This window comes from Cyprinus carpio, chromosome B6 (assembly GCF_018340385.1).
Source record: "Cyprinus carpio isolate SPL01 chromosome B6, ASM1834038v1, whole genome shotgun sequence".
NCBI lineage: Eukaryota > Metazoa > Chordata > Actinopteri > Cypriniformes > Cyprinidae > Cyprinus > Cyprinus carpio.
The window spans coordinates 1545962-1566402 of record NC_056602.1 but is presented as its reverse complement, the minus strand read 5'-3'; the positions used below and the strand labels follow the sequence as shown (position 1 = coordinate 1566402).

General features: G+C 40.6%; 1 protein-coding gene and 1 pseudogene across 1 annotated transcript; one reads left to right on the top strand and one right to left on the bottom strand.

Annotated features, from left to right (window-relative positions):
* The window catches only part of LOC109076965, a 75216-nt pseudogene that overhangs the window by 9484 nt on the left and 45291 nt on the right, over nucleotides 1–20441 (top strand).
* Nucleotides 2885–4379, bottom strand: LOC109073965 (galactose-specific lectin nattectin-like). The gene is made up of 6 exons (XM_042725285.1): nucleotides 4221–4379; nucleotides 4042–4105; nucleotides 3766–3860; nucleotides 3439–3564; nucleotides 3178–3286; nucleotides 2885–3089 (listed from the first exon to the last, which is right to left on the bottom strand). The coding sequence occupies exons 2-6, from the start codon at nucleotides 4100–4102 to the stop codon at nucleotides 2989–2991; spliced, it is 492 nt and encodes a 163-aa protein (XP_042581219.1). The 5' UTR covers nucleotides 4103–4105; nucleotides 4221–4379; the 3' UTR covers nucleotides 2885–2988.

The following is a 20441-nucleotide window of genomic DNA, read 5'->3' as shown; positions in this document are numbered from 1 at the left end:
ATAAACCAAAATATGTCTACTGTAATGTTTGAAGAACGACGCTCTGTCTTAACTTCTAATCAGAACGCAGAACAGTATCTCAGGAGCACCACCCTCGTCTCTCCCCCATTAACCCTATAACTGGCAGCACAATAAACAGCAATTTCACAATGATTATAAAGTCTGTGTGCTTTAATTATTAAATGAAGTAATTAGAACAATGTCAGTATACAATAATCGACACATTCTTAGGAAATAGTGAGTTCACAACGAATTATAAGAACTGCTTCAGGAAGACAGTAATATCGTGCTTTACCTGGAAACCTAAAGCTGCACTAGGTATACATCACATATTAGCACAAAAAAGTTTTTTGAACACTCAATTGAAAATGTACACAACGTATCAATCGTACGTACAGGTTGTGGTTCGGAGAGCTTGTTAGTCTAAATTAAGAAGATGAGAAGCCAACGAAGATAAAAGGCAAGATTAGAGAAGCAGTCCTTGGTAAAATGACATGCACACAACTAAAGGTTCGAATTGTATTTCTGTGGTATCCTTGAACTCAGGGTCTTCTTAAACATGATGTAAAGACACTAACTAGCGGAAGTATTTGTGGGCAGGTCAGACTCTGTTAGTATTTCGCGGGCAGGCGGGGATTATGCAAATGTGTTACCCAGTGACGTACACCGGTAACAGGCAAAAGATTTGAAAATATGACGACTCATTAAGGTGATTCAGAACAGACTCTCTCTTTTGAGAGACAATATCTTTATCATGCACTTTTTTGATTAACAGCTTTGCAGATTGTTTTAATTTAAGGATTGCTACATTATAAACTGCAAGAGAGATATTTTTCTAAAACCATGAAAAACCTGCTCTTTAACATGCGTACTTACATTTCCTTGAATTTTACATACAAATGCCATATATTGTATATTAAGTATTTTTTCTTGTGTATATTATACAATTTTATTTGAAATACAATTCTTTAAATTGCTTCTATGTAAACCGTTCTCATTATGTAATGACTATTGCCATTGTGGATAAAGGCCAATGATCATTAATTATAAAGGAATCAACACTCAAAGTAACTATTAGTGCTGTTCAAATATTTAATGCAGTAAGGTTGAACAATTTGTCATTCTTTTCACTGCATTCTCAAGCTAAGATAATGGCAGATTTTAATATTTTGGTGAAACAAATTTCCCTTTCATCCATGTCTGAAAATTGCATGTTGCAATATACAGGTCCTTCTAAAAAAATTAGCATATTGTGAAAAAGTTCATTATTTTCCATAATGTAATGATAAAAATTAAACTTTCATATATTTTAGATTCATTGCACACCAACTGAAATATTTCAGGTCTTTTATTGTTTTAATACTGATGATTTTGGCATACAGCTCATGAAAACCCAAAATTCCTATCTCAAAAAATAAGCATATCATGAAAAGGTTCTCTAAACGAGCTAATAACCTAATCATCTGAATCAACTAATTAACTCTAAACACCTGCAAAAGATTCCTGAGGCTTTTTAAAAACTCCCAGCCTGGTTCATTACTCAAAACCACAATCATGGGTAAGACTGCCGACCTGACTGCTGTCCAGAAGGCCATCATTGACACCCTCAAGCGAGAGGGTAAGACACAGAAAGAAATTTCTGAACGAATAGGCTGTACCCAGAGTGCTGTATCAAGGCACCTCAGTGGGAAGTCTGTGGGAAGAAAAAAGTGTGGCAAAAAACGCTGCACAACGAGAAGAGGTGAACGGACCCTGAGGAAGATTGTGGAGAAGGACCGATTCCAGACCTTGGGGGACCTGCGGAAGCAGTGGACTGAGTCTGGAGTAGAAACATCCAGAGCCACCGTGCACAGGCTGTGCTTTTGAACCAGAAACAGCGGCAGAAGCGCCTGACCTGGGCTACAGAGAAGCAGCACTGGACTGTTGCTCAGTGGTCCAAAGTACTTTTTTTCGGATGAAAGCAAATTTTGCATGTCATTCGGAAATCAAGGTGCCAGAGTCTGGAGGAAGACTGGGGATAAGGAAATGCCAAAATGCCTGAAGTCCAGTGTCAAGTACCCACAGTCAGTGATGGTCTGGGGTGCCATGTCAGCTGCTGGTGTTGGTCCACTGTGTTTTATCAAGGGCAGGGTCAATGCAGCTAGCTATCAGGAGATTTTGGAGCACTTCATGCTTCCATCTGCTGAAAAGCTTTATGGAGATGAAGATTTCGTTTTTCAGCACGACCTGGCACCTGCTCACAGTGCCAAAACCACTGGTAAATGGTTTACTGACCATGCTATTACTGTGCTCAATTGGCCTGCCAACTCTCCTGACCTGAACCCCATAGAGAATCTGTGGGATATTGTGAAGAGAAAGTTGAGAGAGACGCAAGACCCAACACTCTGGATGAGCTTAAGGCTGCTATCGAAGCATCCTGGGCCTCCATAACACCTCAGCAGTGCCACAGGCTGATTGCCTCCATGCCACGCCGCATTGAAGCAGTCATTTCTGCAAAAGGATTCCCGAAGTATTGAGTGCATAACTGAACATAATTATTTGAAGGTTGACTTTTTTTGTATTAAAAACACTTTTCTTTTATTGGTCGAATGAAATATGCTAATTTTTTGAGATAGGAATTTTGGGTTTTCATGAGATGTATGCCAAAATCATCAGTATTAAAACAAAAGACCTGAAATATTTCAGTTGGTGTGCAATGAATCTAAAATATATGAAAGTTTCTTTTTTTATCATTACATTATGGAAAATAATGAACTTTTTCACAATATGCTAATTTTTTGAGAACGACCTGTTTTAATTTTCTTTTTGCATCTACAGACATCTCTTGATGCGATTCTACAAATCATTCCAACTATGAGACATGATTAAACACCACAACACAAGGTTTGCTTTAATGATTTTATTGATTCAAGGAGTGTCTCAGTATTAAGAGATTAAGGTTGAGAATGTTTTGTAAAGAGAAGTTCAGAAACTTTAAATGTAGCACAATCAACGTAACCGCGGACCAGGATGACTGCATATCTCACAGTCTTTAGCACAAACATAGCCCATTGAGGTTGAGCAGCTTGCATCATTCCAGCAACGGTCTGCTGTAGGGCGGAAAAGTGAAATCAGTTATTCTGATCAATACAATATTGTGAGAAAATGAGCCAGTTTGGTACTATGTGAAATTCTTACAGCTCCAGTTGATCTCTCCACAGTTCTCGACATTTAGATTGTTAGGTTCATTAGAGCACCAGTTGCTGTAGTCATATGGAGTTCCATCACTCCACAACCACTGTCCTTCCTAAAGGAGCAAAGACAAGGATTAAAAGAGTGCTCTTCTGTACTCGGACACCATAAAGAATGTCATTTAGTTTGTTTTTTGAAGTGGTTATATCAGCTTAATTAAAAACGTTCGTCTCAAACAAATTTAGTATCTTTACTAACTGAACTTACTTCTACAGCATCTTGAACACCAAGCCAACATCGTGTAGTAGTAGAAGGCAACAGACCAATCAGAAAGTTGTTTTCCAGTTCATTGTGCACAGATGCAAGATTTGCATGCTCCTCAATACAGTTTCTCTTTATATATTTAAAAAAAAAATAAAAAAGGATGTCAGTTACATTTTTAGTCATTTTCAAACAAAATCTGCTCTGATTTATTAGTTGCTCAGTATAGTTTATGAAAATGAGAAAGTGTTACTTTAAAAAAAAAAAAAAAAAAAAAAAAAAAAAAAAATAGATAAAAATAAAAAAGTTGCCTTGTTGTAATGGACACTTTACCTCTGCTGTGATCCAGCTGGTCGACTGAGAGAAGAACTTGTAGCATCGGACTCCAAAATTTGTCCATCCATCCTGGCATAGTCTACCTATATCAACTGTATCCAGTAGGTCTACATGTTAGTATTGTAATATTCACATTACTTGTACAAATACTAGTCAATAAAATACTGTACATTTCTCACTACCCTTCTCAGTAAATCTACAAAATGCCAAAGGTTTGGCAGAACAAGTTTTTAAAATATGTTGATCGTATGTTGTAATAAATGTCTCGTTTACCATCTGCATCTCCCATGGAGAACACGATGAAGAGCAGCAACAGACTTCTCAGCATTGCCATGAACTTAAATTAATAAGCAGCAAAAGTGAATCGTCTGCACTCATATACTGCACACATTGTATTCTTAATGTATTTTAAAGACAAAGTTATTCAGCAGGTCTCTGTGCCAAAAACTCACCTTGGTTTTCAGATCGTTGCCTTCAGAACCTTGAGGAAGATTTTGTAGAGTTCCAGAAAAAGCCCTGCTTTTCTGTTTTATTTGATGTCAAGTATGTATGTCACCAGAAAAGCACAATGTTATATGTCTGTGGTTTTTTCTGTGTTAGTGTTGTTCTTTTGACCTAGTTTTCATTAGTTGCCCTGATTATGTTATTCAGTTCACCTGTGTTCCATTTATCAAGTCATTAGTCCCTCGTTTGCGTTAGTGTTTATACTCCTTTTGTTCAGGGTCCCATTTTACGTACGGCGCTAATTCAGTTAGCTGGATTTAATTCTTGATGATTTGGCATGATCTTGAATTATTTGGTTCTTCGAAGCTCATCCCAGAGTTACTGTCATAGCAACAGGTCCTTAAGCTTAAACCTGCTCGGGAGCAGGCTTTTTTCATTTAAACAGGATTAGACTGCATCTTTTTAAGTAGAATTGATACCTATAATCTGTCCCAGCCACCGTTACTTGGTTACAAGAGCATCCTACTGATCCAGGGACAATAATTTAAAATAATAATAATTACAAAATTTAGAGATAATATAATAATGTTATGTAGTCTTTAACACAGCCAGTTTTACTCACTGAAAGATGTAATCGTCATAAAATAATTACTTCATAATTGCATTCGAGTCTTACACACATGCTATACAGATAATATAGAGTTGGAGCGCAGGAGATGCAGATAACATGATATTGACCCTTAAGAAACTTTCATTAATGCTGTCACGTAACAAATCTGTTCAAATATAAAATTAATTTAATTGCTAATTACTACATTGAAATAAAAATGTAAGTACAAATATAAGAAATCGTGAATATAAATAATTGGGAATCATGTAAATTAAAATGAAAACATTCCATTTATCTATTATAACATTTAGTTTTGTTCGCTTGGCGGTTTCCTTATTAAAGTCCAGAAATTTGTCAAGTTTTTCGTCAGGTGTCTTTTTTAATTATATGATTTCATTACGTTGCTGTCTTGCTGCCATCCAGTCGCTGCATTGCTGATCGTGGTTTCGAGTATCGATCGAGGGGCATCCTCCCGCTCTCTCTCATGAAGCCAACAAGGAAGGGACTAAAACTGTAATTCATCGACTGGCCGCTAGAGGCTGGCTGCAAAAGGGTGTCAGTCCCATAGACTCCCCATGTTAAAATGCCCAACTTTACAGCAGAAACAAACATGTTTACAGCCTGGTTCAAAAAATTGTTTTGGTCTATACAACTGTGAGGGGGTGACTTTTTTTTATTTTTTTATAACTCATCCATTTTAATTATATTAAATTATATTATTTTGCCCATTTTCGATTATCCGGGAGAGTGGCACGGTGATGCGCTGCCAAGATGGCGACGGCCCGCTCTGCACACTTTGAGCTTCAAAAACGCTCTTCAGGAGTCTACGGGTGACGTCACGGACACTATGTCCATGTTTTTATACAGTCTATGGTATCGATACATTACCCCTTTTAAACCAACCCATGAACTCGCAATTATCTCAGATAACTCAATCGAGCCATACTAACCATCAACAACAGGTGCGTTTGAAGAACAGAATTAGCCAGATCCTGATTAGCGCGATATTATCTTGGATGTGACATTGCATCTCGGATGTAATAAGCGATGTATGAAGAACGAGCCTCAGTCCTTCACTGGTTATTATTATTGTTTGTGTCTAAAGCCTTCTACACAATGCACGATTTTAGCAATCCTATCCACCTTTTTACTCAACATGGAAGTAAGCCTATGGGTAAGACTTCCGTTTCATTAGCCGCTATAGGTAAATAATGAGGAGAATAACAACGTGCAGTAAACGGTAAAACTGTTTGCAGTACAAACCATTGTTTTCGATGATAGGACACATCAATTGTCAATATCAAGCAGTAAAACAAACCGTTTTGTACATCTAAAAATAGCTGGCTGCAAATGAGACCGGAAGCTTGACCTATAGAATTTACAAATGGCTGCGCCCATTTTTACGTCAGGAAAAAGGTGGATAAGATCATTGCTGGTCACACTGTGTGACATGCATGTAGACTGCACGATCATTACACCTATTTACTCGTAGGCTACGACGCACGTTTCTATAGAAGAGTAAAACGTCATTAGCATGCACTTATGGTAAACAAAAGGAACATAATGAATCACACTTTGACATTTATAGTTTTTATGTGTGCTGAAAAAAAAAGGAGCGGAGAAAGTGGAAGAAATAAGAGCTTGAGGTAAGCGGTTTTATGTTTTAGAGCCATGTCGTGTTGATTTCATGTCGTATTTTTACTGGTTGGTCAGTAAACGTGGGTCATAACTGCAAACACACTGTGCAATGAACATGCTGAATCTCTGACACTGCCAGAAAATTATCGTAGCCTATCTTTGGTTGCAAGATCGTGACAACGGCCATCTTTGAACCTCTCTCACTGTACGACATAGGACCACCGATTAGGAGCCATGATCACAGAAATCCCCACGATTTTTTCACGATTGTTTCACGATGCCAAACTCTGGGACAGCTGAAAATCATGCAGTGTGTCTCGGGCTCAAGTGCTTTGCCTTCCCACCTCCTAGAGTCCTTGTGTTTTCTCTAGTGATGGAAAACGTCTCAGGTTACGAATGTAACCATGGTTCCCTTAGTAGGGAACGAGACACTGCGTCCTCTAGGGGTTGCTATGGGGAACACCTCGTCGTGACCTGTGTCTGAAGCATACATTGAAAAAACACCAACGAGTTGGCCGGCGACAGCCTCTGACGTCACTACCGGCGCGGCTATAAACAGGCTACAGGATAACACGTCATTCACTTCTTCGTCTGAAGCTTGCGGCCGAAGCACGGCAGGGAGCTAGAGGACGCAGTGTCTCATTCCCTACTCAGGGAACCATGGTTACATTCGTAACCTGAGACGTTCCCTTTCAAGGGAACTTCGAACTGCGTCCTCTAGGGGTCGCTATGGGGAACAGTATACCCACGCCGCCATGCTGAGGGGAGTGCAGGCCAGAATCATGGCGAACACTATATTTCCATGGGAGTTGCCCCTGGGACGTTTAGACGGCTGTCTGTGAGAGTACCCCTTACGGCCAAAGGCCTAAGCTACATACCCAACTTAATTGTTAGGGCCTCGGCCCGGGGTAGAGCTTGAAGGCTTGGAATCAGGAAAGATTCCTTTAAAGGGATACGGCTAGGAACCTAGCATTTTATACTAAGTCTTGCCTGTCACACAGGGGTTACCGCTTGCTTCCGCAAAAGCTTGCTGAAGGAGCTATCTCAACAGATCTCCAGTAGCAACACCCTGTTTAGATAGGTATCCGAGGATACATAGGTGGAGTGGCGCCCAAGATGAACGGGGCTTTTACCAACTCAAGAAAGGGAACGAAGCAACCGCGCAAAGCCCTCACCATATAGGATTTTACCAAAGTGGACGCAGTGCAAATACTTAGCGTGCGAACTTACCACAGTGTGGATTTTCAATAAAGTGTGGAAAAGCCTTCACGTGCACACTTACCATAGCATGGATTTTCAAATACTGTTCTAAGGAATCAACTCTCTCGTGGCACTCTGCTTAGAGCAGCTCATAGATGGAATGGTGCATCTCAAAACAGTATGTTTGAGAGTCATCAACTCAATCTGTGGAAATAATGCTGGAGCGCTCTGGGGAAAAACAGTGAAGTGTATAAACGAATACACACTGGCTGAATGGAGCCCAAGGAACCAAGGTCTAATTTTTCAAGAAAGGGAACGAGGCGGAGCGCATAACCCTTACAATACAGGATTTCAGAAAGTGCGCAGAGTCTTGCGTGCACACTTACCAATACGTGGATTTTTAGACAGTGCGCAAAGTGTTCACGTGCACACTGACCACCATGTGGTTTTTAGTAAGTACACAGAGCTTAGCGTGTGTACCTAGAGGTTCCTAAGCATTGCAGAGGCGCTGAACTGCATGGGAGAGGCAAGCTCAAATTTTACAAACCTCTAGCGAGGGGAGCACAACCTGAGGCAGCATATACAAGAAGACTTCTGTAACTGCCACCTCCACTTCCCGCTGGATGCGACAGCACAGCTTAAGCCGCCAGGAGACCCCTCAGGGTGACCTGGCTGGACATCCATGAAATTCCCTACAGTGCTGCTCCAGGCCTGATGATCAAGGAGGCTCCCGCAGAAACCTGTGATCTCAGCCGCCTAATACCGGAACATGAAGCCGGATGGCTGGTGCTGACGAGTGTTTAGTAAACACTGTAACTGAGCACTGCAAAGGAAACTCACAGAGTTTATAAGTAGACACATAACCACCAGCAATTTACACATAAGTATATACAGAAAGGGTTATTTTTATACTCCCACCCTCCTGCGCTGGAGCCCCGCTCAGGGGGTGCCTCCTTTTAGTCCAGACCATCAGTAAGGTGGTTGCTATGAACATAGAACCAGCCAAAAACATTATAGGTCCAGCATAGGAGACTGTTATGCGTTAGAGGTTTCCACCTAACCTCGATCAGGTGGAGAGCTGGTGGTTACAGGGGAATTAGGAAGGGGAGGATAGAAGCAGAATTTAAAAATCCCTAAAGGGAACGAGTAGATACCTCAGTATCACTCTGACTCAGACGAAGAACGCTGCCTCGTCTGGATCACATCCCTTAGGTTCTGCTTACCTCCTTGTGACCCACAATTCCTCTTACCCCTGCCCGCAGGTGGGGGAGGAGCGCGAGTCAAGACACTAGCCTTCTGTGCCCGTCTTTGATCCTCAGATTGAGACAGGCCAGGACCCCTATGTTGTTCGGGCTCAGACCTGGACCTTCGTGGAACGAAGGATCTGAAAGCAGCGGAGTGCGCCTTCGTCTCCCCGAACTTCTCGATCACCGTCTCAACGGAAATACCGAAAAGTTCAGAAGGCGAAACCTGAGCATCGAGAAGAAAGCCTTTTCTTTCTTCCCAATGCCTGCCAGGTTCATCCACAGAAGTCTCTCCGTCACCACCATGGCTGCCATAGTCCTGCGCATGGCAGAGGCGGCCTGCTTGGTAGCCTGGAGAGAGGCCTGTGGTGCGGCGCAGCTCGGCTAGCTGATCAGGAAAAAGGCCTTCGCCTCTATCCAGGTCTCTTAGCAGATCAGTCTGATATGCTTGAAGCACCACCATCGTGTGTAATAAAGCCACAGCCTGACCTGCTGCTGCGTATGCCTTGCCATTTAAGCGAGATGTATTTCTTGAAGGGGCTTACATGGCAAGGAGGGAGATTAAGAGAGGATGTCTCCCCCGCAGAATGAAAGCTCTTTCTACAGGGGGCATCCTCTCATAGCCGTTTTTCGCGCATTGCCTTGATGTCGGCAAAACTCTTATGCCGAAACCAATGGATGCGAGAAGAAAATGGCCTCTTTCATTTCCTTTCGATCTCTGTATGGAGATCAGGCAGAAATGGAAGGCTCACCTGAGCTGGAGGGCTATGGTCGGAAAGATAACGCTCATCGAGGCGCGATCCATAAACTCCAACAGCACTACATACGCAGGGCAGGAGAATTGAGAAGGCTCAGCCTCAGCTTCTTCGCCATTCTCAAATATCTCCTGCTTTTCCTGGGTAAAAAACCCAGCAGAGCACTAACCTCAGTATCAGAAAGTGTTAAAGATATAACATCATCCTCCTGAGGTTCTCTCTCATCCGCCGCCATTATGAGCGCGAAAGGGAAAGTCCCTCTTTAAACCATTCAGACAGATCCACCTGAAATACTCACAAGCTCATTCTCCTCCGTGCCTCAGCAGCTGCCTTTTTTTTTCCTCGGAAAGAGAGACGAACGAGAGCGGAGCTTTTTCCTTGAAAAAATGCTTGCAATGCACGCAGATTGCCTCCTCAAAGACATCGCGTGCGTGCTCTTTACCCAAACAAATGACGCAAAAATCGTGTGTGTCCTCGGGTGTCAAATAACGCTGACACAGATACACGCATTGTCTAAACGCTTGCTAGTAGTCGCCATGATAGACAGAGAAAGAGCGCTCTTACCGGTTCTTTCAGATGCACGCTTCAAACAAAACGGTCAGTTTCGAAGACGAAGAGGAGAATGACGTGTTATCCTGGTGCCTGTTTATAGTCACGCCGGTAGTGACGTCAGAGGCTGTCGCCGGCCAAATCGTTGGTGTTTTTTCAATGTATGCTTCAGACACGGGTCACGGCGAGGTGTTCCCCATAGCGACCCTTAGAGGATGCAGTTCGAAGTTCCCTTGAAAGGGAACTGAGGCTATCTGAACAGTTTGAGGTTTTCATTAAATTGTGGTGAAAAACGGTTCATTACTTGAAACTTTTAACACATTGTGCATTAGTGACATCTGGTGGTCTAACCCATTCTACTGAATCCCAAATAAGTGTGTACACACACACACACAACCAAGTCAATGTAAAGTCAAACAAGAGTCATGCGAAGCTTCAAACGTCATCATTCACGTGGTGTTGTCATTCTGATACAAGCATCTGTCTGGTATTGTGTGATACAATAGTGCTTGAAAACTGTGTCGGCGCATCAGAGCCTGGGTATCATCCGTCCCATCACTAGCAGAAGCGGCAGTACAGTGATCATTTCGGTGTCGAGTCCATTTTTTTTGCTGCACCTCTAACACTGGATTAAAGCCACAGTGCATTTTTCTTGTTCAAAATAGACACGTGTAAAAACGAAAAGTAACACATTTCAGTATAATAATATCAAATAAGTGTGCTGTCACCACATGACATTCAGTGCTGTGAAAAATTAGGCTTAATAAATGCACAAAAACACCATTGCCAGGCGTTTTTGCCCAAATTTCAAAGCCTTGTTTGATTGATTAAAACTATGTTTTATAGGGGTATTCAATTAAAGTTCAAAAAGGTCCGATATTTCTGTCTGGCCACCAGTAATGCTTCCGAAAAGGAAGAAAGAAGAAAAAAAAAAACCTTAAAATAATATACATGAAAAATATATAGCTATAGAAAAATATATATTGGGTCCTTAGAGCCAAAGGCCAGTGGCTTCTGAAAAATAATCAGTTGAGCCCAATTATGAGGCAGTCATGGCCTAATGCAGTGGTTCTCAATTCCAGTCCTCGCGCCCCCAGCTCTGCACATTTTGCACGTCTCTCTTTGTTAACACACCTGATTCAGATAAGCAGCTCGTTAGAAGTGAGCTCCGTGCATGAACTGTGTTCCCCTTGACATGGTCCCTACACAGTGTTCATTGCTCCCTACTCCCTGAGCAGGAACAATCTGTTGAAGTTTACTTCACTACGGAACATTCATTCATGGATTTGCGCTGTGCAACGTCTTCACACACGGACAAGTGTGACATCATATACCTCTGTAAATAAATACAATTTAAATTCACGTCTCGCACACTTCAATGCACTTTGAATGGAACATATACGTTCACTTCGAACTGGAATCATGGCAAAATATCCTGTGATGTCCACTTTGCAGGGCACTTACGTTCAAATAGAACAAACGTCTGAAGTGATATGAGAGACATACAAAATGTGCAGAGCAAGGGGGCGCGAGGACTGGAATTGAGAACCTCTGACCTAATGGATAGAGAGTCGGACTTGTAACCTGAAGGTCGTGGGTTTTATGGCGTTATTTCCCTGTCAAATGTCGAGAGCGCATTATTGTAGCGCGAAAGTACATTAATATAATGTGCAAGCACGAATCTCTCTGCTCGCGTGCGGAATATAATGTGCCCGAGCACGAATCTCTCTGCTCCCGCGCGCGCTCTCAGATACACGTTGCTCTTGAAAGAATTTTCTCTGGGCTCGCTCAGAGAGTATACCTGCACTTAAAACGTGTTCAGTGCAATCGCGAATCTGGGAAATGTCTGGGAAGAGGGCGATTGGATTATTTTACATATAAATTACCTAGACTGTCAACCACATTGTTCACACTACGTGCCATGCCCATTGAAAGACCGAGCGAGCCCAGAGAAAATTCTTACAAGAGCAACGTGTATCTGAGAGCGCGCGCCCAGTTCCCACGCGCGAGCAGAGAGATTCGGGCAGCGCACATTATATTCCGCGCTCGAGGAGAGAGATTCGCGCTCGGGCACATTATATTAATGTACTTTCGCGCTACAATAATGCGCTCTCGACATTTGACAGGGAAATAACGCCATAGGATTTGGTCTTTAGATTTGTGATTAAGGTAATAGCTTGGGTGTAACCGTTAGATTTGATTCAAGTTTGTGTCATGTGTGTCTCCTTGATAAAAACAGAACATCATACTGGCGAAACTGCAGAAACAGAGCGACAACACTCGACGCTGACAAGCACAAACACTACAGAGGACGGTGACCATTACCCCACACACATCTCCAGCATTCGATATAGAAAGTAAACCACACTCTGTTGGACCTCGTTGGACCAAATGGGTGCAAAGATTCGACAACTATGTTACTGCAATGAACATTAGCGGTGACACGAGACTCAAGGCTCTGCTGTTGCATCTAGCTGGAGAAAAATAACACGATATAAATGACACGCTTGCCGAAGCAAACTCGAATGTTTTGGATTTGTCTTCTCAGCGAGTGGCATATCTGCTGACCCCAAATAAGTGCTGGCAATCCAACATGCCAGTGCTCCAACAAATGTTATTGAAATGCGTGGTCTTCTAGGCATGGCCAACTATTGCTCACGTTTCATCCCTGACTTCGCAACCATAACAGAACTGATAAGGAGGCTCACACGGAAAGGCACACAATGGGAATGGGGTGCTGAACAAGAGTCAGCATATCAGCATCTCAAAGAGCTCCTGACCAGTAACACAGTGATGGCCTACTTTGATCCTAGAAAGGACACCGAGCTCATAGTTGATGGTCTACTGTAGGTGCAATTCTACTTCAGAATCACAACGAACAGCGATCCATCATTGCATATGCCAGCAAGGCTCTCACTGATGTTGAAAGACGTTACAGTCAAACAGAGTGTGAAGCACTGGTGATTGTGTGGAGTTGTGAACACTTTCACTATTACATTTATGGAAATCCATTCACACTGATAACAGATCACAAACCCCTTGAGCTCATCTGGAATAATCCATGCTCCAAAACCACCAGCTCGAATTGAGCATTGGGGACTTAGACTTCAACCATATAATTTCACTGTGAAGTACAGAAAAGACTCAGACAACCCTGCAGACTGTATGTCTTGTCACCCTGTTTCCACACCCACATCATGCAACGCTCGAGCCACGAAAGTAGTGTTTAATCTTTCCTGCTGTCACAGAGAACATGAGTACACATGAGTTAAGAAAGTTGATCCTGATTGGTCCTCTTGTGTGCATCCAAAGTACTTATTGGATCACGGATAGAACATTGTAGAACCAAGTTAGAGTTCGACTTTGTAGATAGAACCGTTTTGTTTTCTAAATAAAAAGTCCTGAAATGTGCTCAACTTAAAAAAAGAATAAAAAAGAATAATGTAAATAAGTCACAGAATAAGAATATGTGAATAACTCAATTTTGACAAAAATGTCAGCTAGAAGCTTATAATTCCAAGGCGACAATTTGCACTGGAAAACAAGACAAAAATACTGATGTAGAACAGCATGAGAATGTCGCTTAAAGCAGTTTTTTTTGGCGGAAGTTTTTATCAGGTTTATCTCACTTCTCGGAACAAATTAGTTTCCAAAAATGATTAAGTTTTATTTTTTTGTTTCACAATCATTCACAACACATCCAAAACACATTTCAGCTTGGCTGATGAGTATAGATTGTGTTGAAGCTTTGAACACACTACTGAGTCATTTAGAACCATTATGAACCGACACAAATGAATCAGTTCATTCATAAACACAAAGAGAGATTCACACACTCAGACATCTGCATGATTCTCTGCTGTATGGACAATGAATTCATCGCATCATGCAAATAAAACCAGTTGAGAATGTTTCATTTGGCCTTTCTGGAACAGAGCGAGGTGTTTCTCCATCAGATGAACTGAATCGCTCAACTGGAGAGTCTGTCAGAGGTGAAGTTTCTTCAGTCGGCTGGAGTGAGTGTGAGTGTGTCAGATGTGACTCGCTCGTTATTTAGACACTTTTTACTTCACCTGCGCTCCAAACCTCCAAACTACAGCAAAACATCTGAGCGAACGTGAAGCAGTTAGTGAGGAGATCAGAGGAGGAACATCAGTCAGAAACGCCTTCAGAGATTCTTACATCCTTCGCATGTCAGGAAGTTCTGCTCCTGGAAAGTTTGTCCCCAAACGCAGCTCATCTGCTCTTTGTTTGCATGTGAAGTTGTAACTTAAGGAACGAAGTTGAAGAATTTATGGCTTATTGCAGTTTATGTGCTGGAAATAATGCTGTAATAGAAACACAATCCCTTCTGATCCAGCACTGATGGCTTGATTTGGTCAGATGGTCAAGCTGAATGTCTTGTGAAGGGCAGCTGTGTGTGTTTTGTGTTTATTGTGCTGTATATCTGAGTGTTATGTCATGTTCTGTGTGTGTCAGGCATGAGGATTCTGGTGAATCTGCTGCTGGACACGCTGCCGATGTTGGGGAACGTGCTGCTGCTGTGCTTCTTCGTCTTCTTCATCTTCGGCATCATCGGTGTGCAGCTCTGGGCTGGACTTCTGCGAAACCGCTGCTATCCGGAGGAGAACTTCACCCTGTGAGTCCCAACTCATCTTCATCCTGATTTAGTCTTAGTCAGGTTTTAGCTGACTAAACTTCTGGGAGTTTTAGTCTATTGAACCACATTTTAGTCAGGCTGCATGGTTAAACGGATAATATCAATTGTTGTATATAATTACAGTGGTGGCCAAAATTGTTAGAACACATGACAGATCTGAAAATATTGACCTTTTTTGCCTCCAAAACATGATTTCATTTCATTTTGAATATTTGACTTTTTTGAATATATTGACTTACTTTTTGCCTCCAAATATGATTTTTTTCCATGTTTTTATCCACTTTTAACTTTAAAGGGGTCATATGATGCGATTTCAATTTTCTCTTTGGAGTGTTACAAGCTCTTGGTGCATAAAGAAGATATGTAAAGTTGCAAAGACTTAAGTCTCAAATTCAAAGAGATATTCTTTATCAAAGTTAAGACTCGTCCACACCCCGCTTAAACAACTCGTTCTAACACACCCCTACATCTCTACGTCACTATGTGGGAAGATTTGAATAACGCCGCCCAGATGTTCAAGCAAGGAAGTAGTATTGTTGTTGCCACCGCCGCCATGTCATATAGACGCTGAGTGTTTCACTGTGAAAGAGAAACTACTTTATTTGGCCTTCCAAAAGAGGACGATATCCGCTTCGTAATGCCTGGAGCTGATCCGTGCTGGTGTCTGAGGAAATACATCAACTTTGCACTGTGGATCGCCAGATCGGCTTTCACTGTAGACAAAGCGGAGTCCAGCCCGGGGTTTTTAGTGTAGGCGGAGTGGAGTCCGGGGTGGGGTCGCCACGTTAAAAATTGGGATTAATGTCAATAATGTATCAGACCTGTTCAACAACTGATGTTTTGTGTGTGATGCTGTTTCATTGAGAAAGTGAAACTACTTTGTTTGGCCTTCCAAAAGAAGAAACCGACTAGAAATCATGTTTATATCACGTTTATAATGGGTTTTATGTTTATGTCTCATCACTCCGGCCGGACAAGGCATCCCAATATGTTAAGGAGTGTAATATTTCCGTCACATGCTTGAGGCATTTGGCCAATCACAACGCGCTGGATAGCTGGCCAATCACAGCACACCTCGCTTTTCAGAGCGATGAGCTTTGTGAAAATCGAGCCGTTTCAGAAGGCGGGGCATAGAGGAGAAACAATAATGTACAGTATGTGGAAAACAATGTGTTTTTTTTAACCTTAAACCACATAAACACATTTCATTACACCAAATAATGTTCCTTTTAGCAGCATCATATGACCCCTTTAATATTTGATATGTCCACCTTTTGCAGCAATTCCAGCAGCACATCCCTCTGGCATAGTGTCAGTATATTTCCTGAGAACTTCAACATTAATGTTATCCCATGCCTTCTGTAACTCAAGCCAAAGTACAATAGATCTGTGCAGTTTATTTTCCAACTCGCCCTGAATTTGTTCGATGGGGTTGAGGTCCGGACTTTGAGAGTCCTGTCCATCATTTTTAGTTCCGGCAATAGTTTGTTTTATGGGAATCATAATGGCCAAAAAAAATGGAAATGGAAATGTATGGGAAAAGAAAAAAAGAAGCCTCTTAAATATGCCAAGTGTTCTAATAATTTTGGCATGTTTGTTAATGCGTTCAGATCATCAGTGCTTTACAGAGAAATTTTGGAGAATTTTTTTTATTTTGTAAACTAAATTATGTCTTGTCTTTTTTAATCAATGATATTGCATATGGATATAGTCACAGTTAGAGTTGAATGATATCAGTGTCATCTCGTCTCATCTTTGTCATAGAACAAAAAGTCATCAACAAATATTTTCCATCATAATTTTCCGTAACGAAGCACAATAGCTTTCATCCCGCTGCTCGTGGTCTGGATCTTTCTTCCTGGTGTCTGATGGATCGTGAGTTTCTGCTGTATATGATTACTCTGTGATCTCCAGCAGTGAACTGCCGTCTCTGAAGGCTCTTCTGGGGTTTGAACCTCAGTGTTGATGCTCGTGCTGATCTTTCTGGTCTTCAGCAGTGTAATCTCAGAGCGTTTATTGAGCCTCAAGAGGGTTGAAGACATTGGTGAAGCTGTCGTGATGTTCCCTCATTAGAGCACACTGCAGATCCCTCACTAGAGTGCACAAAGCGTCCAGCGTTACAGAGCTGCTTCAGAGAAACTGATCATTATTAATGATTGAGGAACAATAACAGAGTCTGTCATCTGTTTGTGTCTCAAGAATAAGTGATTTGGAAGCAATTGCTCATTGACAGTGGGTTAAAAATAAATGGAAAAAAAGCAAAATAGAGTTTCATAGCTTGTAAAAAAATATGTTTGGCTGGTGAATCCTCTTGATTCACTCATGCAATGTAACAAAAGTAGCGACTGATTTTTACTTTGGTATTATTATGTACATCCAAAAGCAACAGATTGTAAAAAGCTATGATATTTTTATTAAAATTGAGGTCAAAACAATTTTTACAAAAGGCATGCACAAATAAAACATTCACAGTAAAATCAATAACATGCATTTAGAAAAATCGATAAGCCTGTCTGTTTTCTAAATGCATGCTATTGATTTTATTGTGAATGATTCATGTGCGCATATATGAATGTTAACTTTATTATCATTCAGCTGTGTTATGATAAATGAAACTATTAGGCATGAAGATATTAAGATTTTATGAACATCAACATCATGATTTTCTGTAAAGCTGCTTTGAAACGGTGTGTGTTGAGAAAAAACACCATGCAGATAAATTTGACTTGACTTTAATGATTCTAAAAATGGTAAAATATGCTTTCATATTTCGTTTTGTTGATGCCGGGGTGAAATGTGAGATTCCCGGTCTCTCTCTGTGGTTCCTCTAATGTTCCTCTGTGTGATGAGTGATGGTGCGCAGCAGGGGCTGCTGGGAGAATTATGGCTCTGACCTTGTTATGTCACATATGTGGCGGCTGTGATAATGGACGGTGTGTGTTTCGGTGCTCAGGAAAGCAGCGTTCACACAGTCTCCAGAATAAACACTTCAGTGTTACTGTGAGGTCAGCCGCACCTGTAGTTCACGACACACATCTGACTCACAGGACCTGATGGAGACTGATGAAGAACATCAATCTAGGATAAACAGATCCTTTGCAGAGCTTCAGAGTCAGCATAAAATGGAAATTCACCCATTTGTTTTCTGAATGCATGTTATAGATCTTATAGTGTAGGATTCATCTGTGCGTATCTTTCATTGTTTGGTGACACTTTACAATAAGGATCTATTTATTCACATCAGTTACATTTATGTATATCAGTACTTTACCAATGCAGAAGAAAAGATCTGTCGATACTGGAATTTCATTGCAACTTTAAAGAAATAGTTGACCCCAAAAAGCATTGCATCAGTGTCTCAGCAATGGATGCTCTGCAGTGAATGGGTGCCGTCAGAATGAGAGTCCAAACAGCTGATAAAAACATCACAATAATACACAAGTAATCCACAGCACTCCAGTCCATCAGTTCACATCTGGAGAAGACAAAAGCTGCATGTCTGTAAAAGATCTTCACTTTTGGATGAAATATTCCTTTAATTCAGCTCTTCAGCTCTATTGTGAGTCTTGTTTGAGACGTCTTTGACAAGAACGTAGTCCATCTTCGTAGTTTTGTGTTCCCACGTTCCCTCCAGTCTCCTGCAGATTTTCTAATCTCCTCTCTCCTATTTTTACACATCTCTGTCCCATCGCTCTTTAGCAGAGCCCACTGAACCCAACACACTGGAGAACAGCAGTTCAGAGCGGCTTTAATAATGACTGACTGTCCTCAGCGACGCTGAAGCTTTGAAACCAGCTGGATTCCAGCAAACAGAACCTGAACCCCGACAGTGCTGAGGAGAAAATCTCTGATAAATACACTAGTGTTCAAAAGTTTGGGATTAGTAGTATTTTGGAATGTTCTAGAAAGGGCTGCATTTATTTGATCAAAAACACACTAAAAAGTGAAATATTATTGCAATTTAAAATAACTGTTTTCTATGTGAATATCTGTTAAAGTGTAATTTATTTCTGTGATGTGCAGCTGTATTTTCAGCATCATTACTCCAGTCTTCAGTGTCACATGATCTGTTATTTATTTCTGTGGTGTTCAGTTTTATTTTTTGTTATATTTTTCTTGTTATTAGTTACGTTGAACACAGTTGTGCTGCACAATATTTTTGTGGAAACTGTGATACATTTTATTTTTTCAGGATTCACAGATGAACAGAAAGTTCAAAAGAACAACATTTATTTGAAACAGAAATCTTCTGTAACATTATAAATGCTTTTACTATCCCTTTTGATCAATTTGATCCATCCTTGATGAATAAAAGTATTAATTAATTTCTAATCTTTTGATGAGTATACAGTATATATATATTTATGCTTACTGGCAAATTCATTTTAGTGGATTTAATGTTCATTTGAACCTGGAAATGACTGAAGTTTCAGGATAGTGACACTAAAAACAAAGAAACGTTATGATGTAAAAGGATGAATATTTTATCTGTAGGTCAGCAGCAAATAACTGATGTTCATTTTGAAGCTCTTTTCATTCATTTACATTTATTCATTTAGCAGATGCTTTTATCCAAAGTGACTCTCAGATGAAACTGTTATTCTGATGATATCATTTGCAATGAATAATTCAGTATTAAATTAGAAAATAATGCTAAATAGCTTTTGTAACATTAGAAATGTCTTTACTGTCACTTTTGGTCAATTGAATGTGCCCTTGCTGAATAAAAATACAAAGTTCTAACTAGCCCATAGTATTGCATGGTAGAGTATATATTCCGTCAGAAGAGCATTGATAGATGAATCAACACCCAGCTTCTCTTTGATAATGTTTGTCCTCTGTAATCTTCTGAAATATCATTTAATTTGCTCTCGGTGTTTGATCTGTGTGTTTGCACTGATGTGCTCTTTAGTTTATTGAAAGCATCTGAATGTCCCTTTTATGATGATAGAGATGAGCACCAGCAAACCTTTGACCCTCTGAGCCGTCTGTGTGTGTTTCTGCACTTCTGGATGTTGGTCTTTATATGTCAGAGATGTACTCTAAATCAGTGTAAACACATATGTGATGAATGTTGTGGCTCTGTTCCAAAACCTAGTGAGCAGCCTATGTAGGGAGCAGCTTTCATTCTCTTAAATCAAATGCTGTTCCAGAAATGACTGCAGTTTGGCCATGGGCAGACAATCCCAAAATGCACTGCAGTGAGCTTGAGAACATTTTTTTTATTTTTTTTTATTTTACACAATATTTGTGTGTGCTTTGTATTTATATGCTTTCATGTTGATAAATTACCAGCATGGTGTTGCTGTAGAGTTTTCGCAAATCACCTATTTTTTAAGGGTCAATGTCAGTTGAATTGCTGCAAAAATTATTTTCTAATCAAAGATATTAAATCATGATTTCTGAAAAATCTATAAAAATGGAACTTGGTTTAAAAAAAAAAAAACGTAAAAAATCTGCTAATGGGGTCAGGAAAATTATGACCATACTGAGAGAGATTTCTTTCTTTTTTTAGAAAGAATACGTATGTAATATCTTATATTGTGCTTTTTAATGGATCCCCTGGTAACAAA

Excerpts from the sequence above, each read along its gene's own strand:
- LOC109073965 (XM_042725285.1), bottom strand. The coding sequence starts at position 4,102 with ATGGCAATGCTGAGAAGTCTGTTGCTGCTCTTCATCGTGTTCTCCATG. Across the intron at positions 3,287-3,438 it reads GTGTTCAAGATGCTGTAGAA|GAAGGACAGTGGTTGTGGAG; the intron begins GTAAGTTCAGTT and ends TTGCTCCTTTAG. Across the intron at positions 3,090-3,177 it reads TGGAGAGATCAACTGGAGCT|CAGACCGTTGCTGGAATGAT; the intron begins GTAAGAATTTCA and ends TCCGCCCTACAG.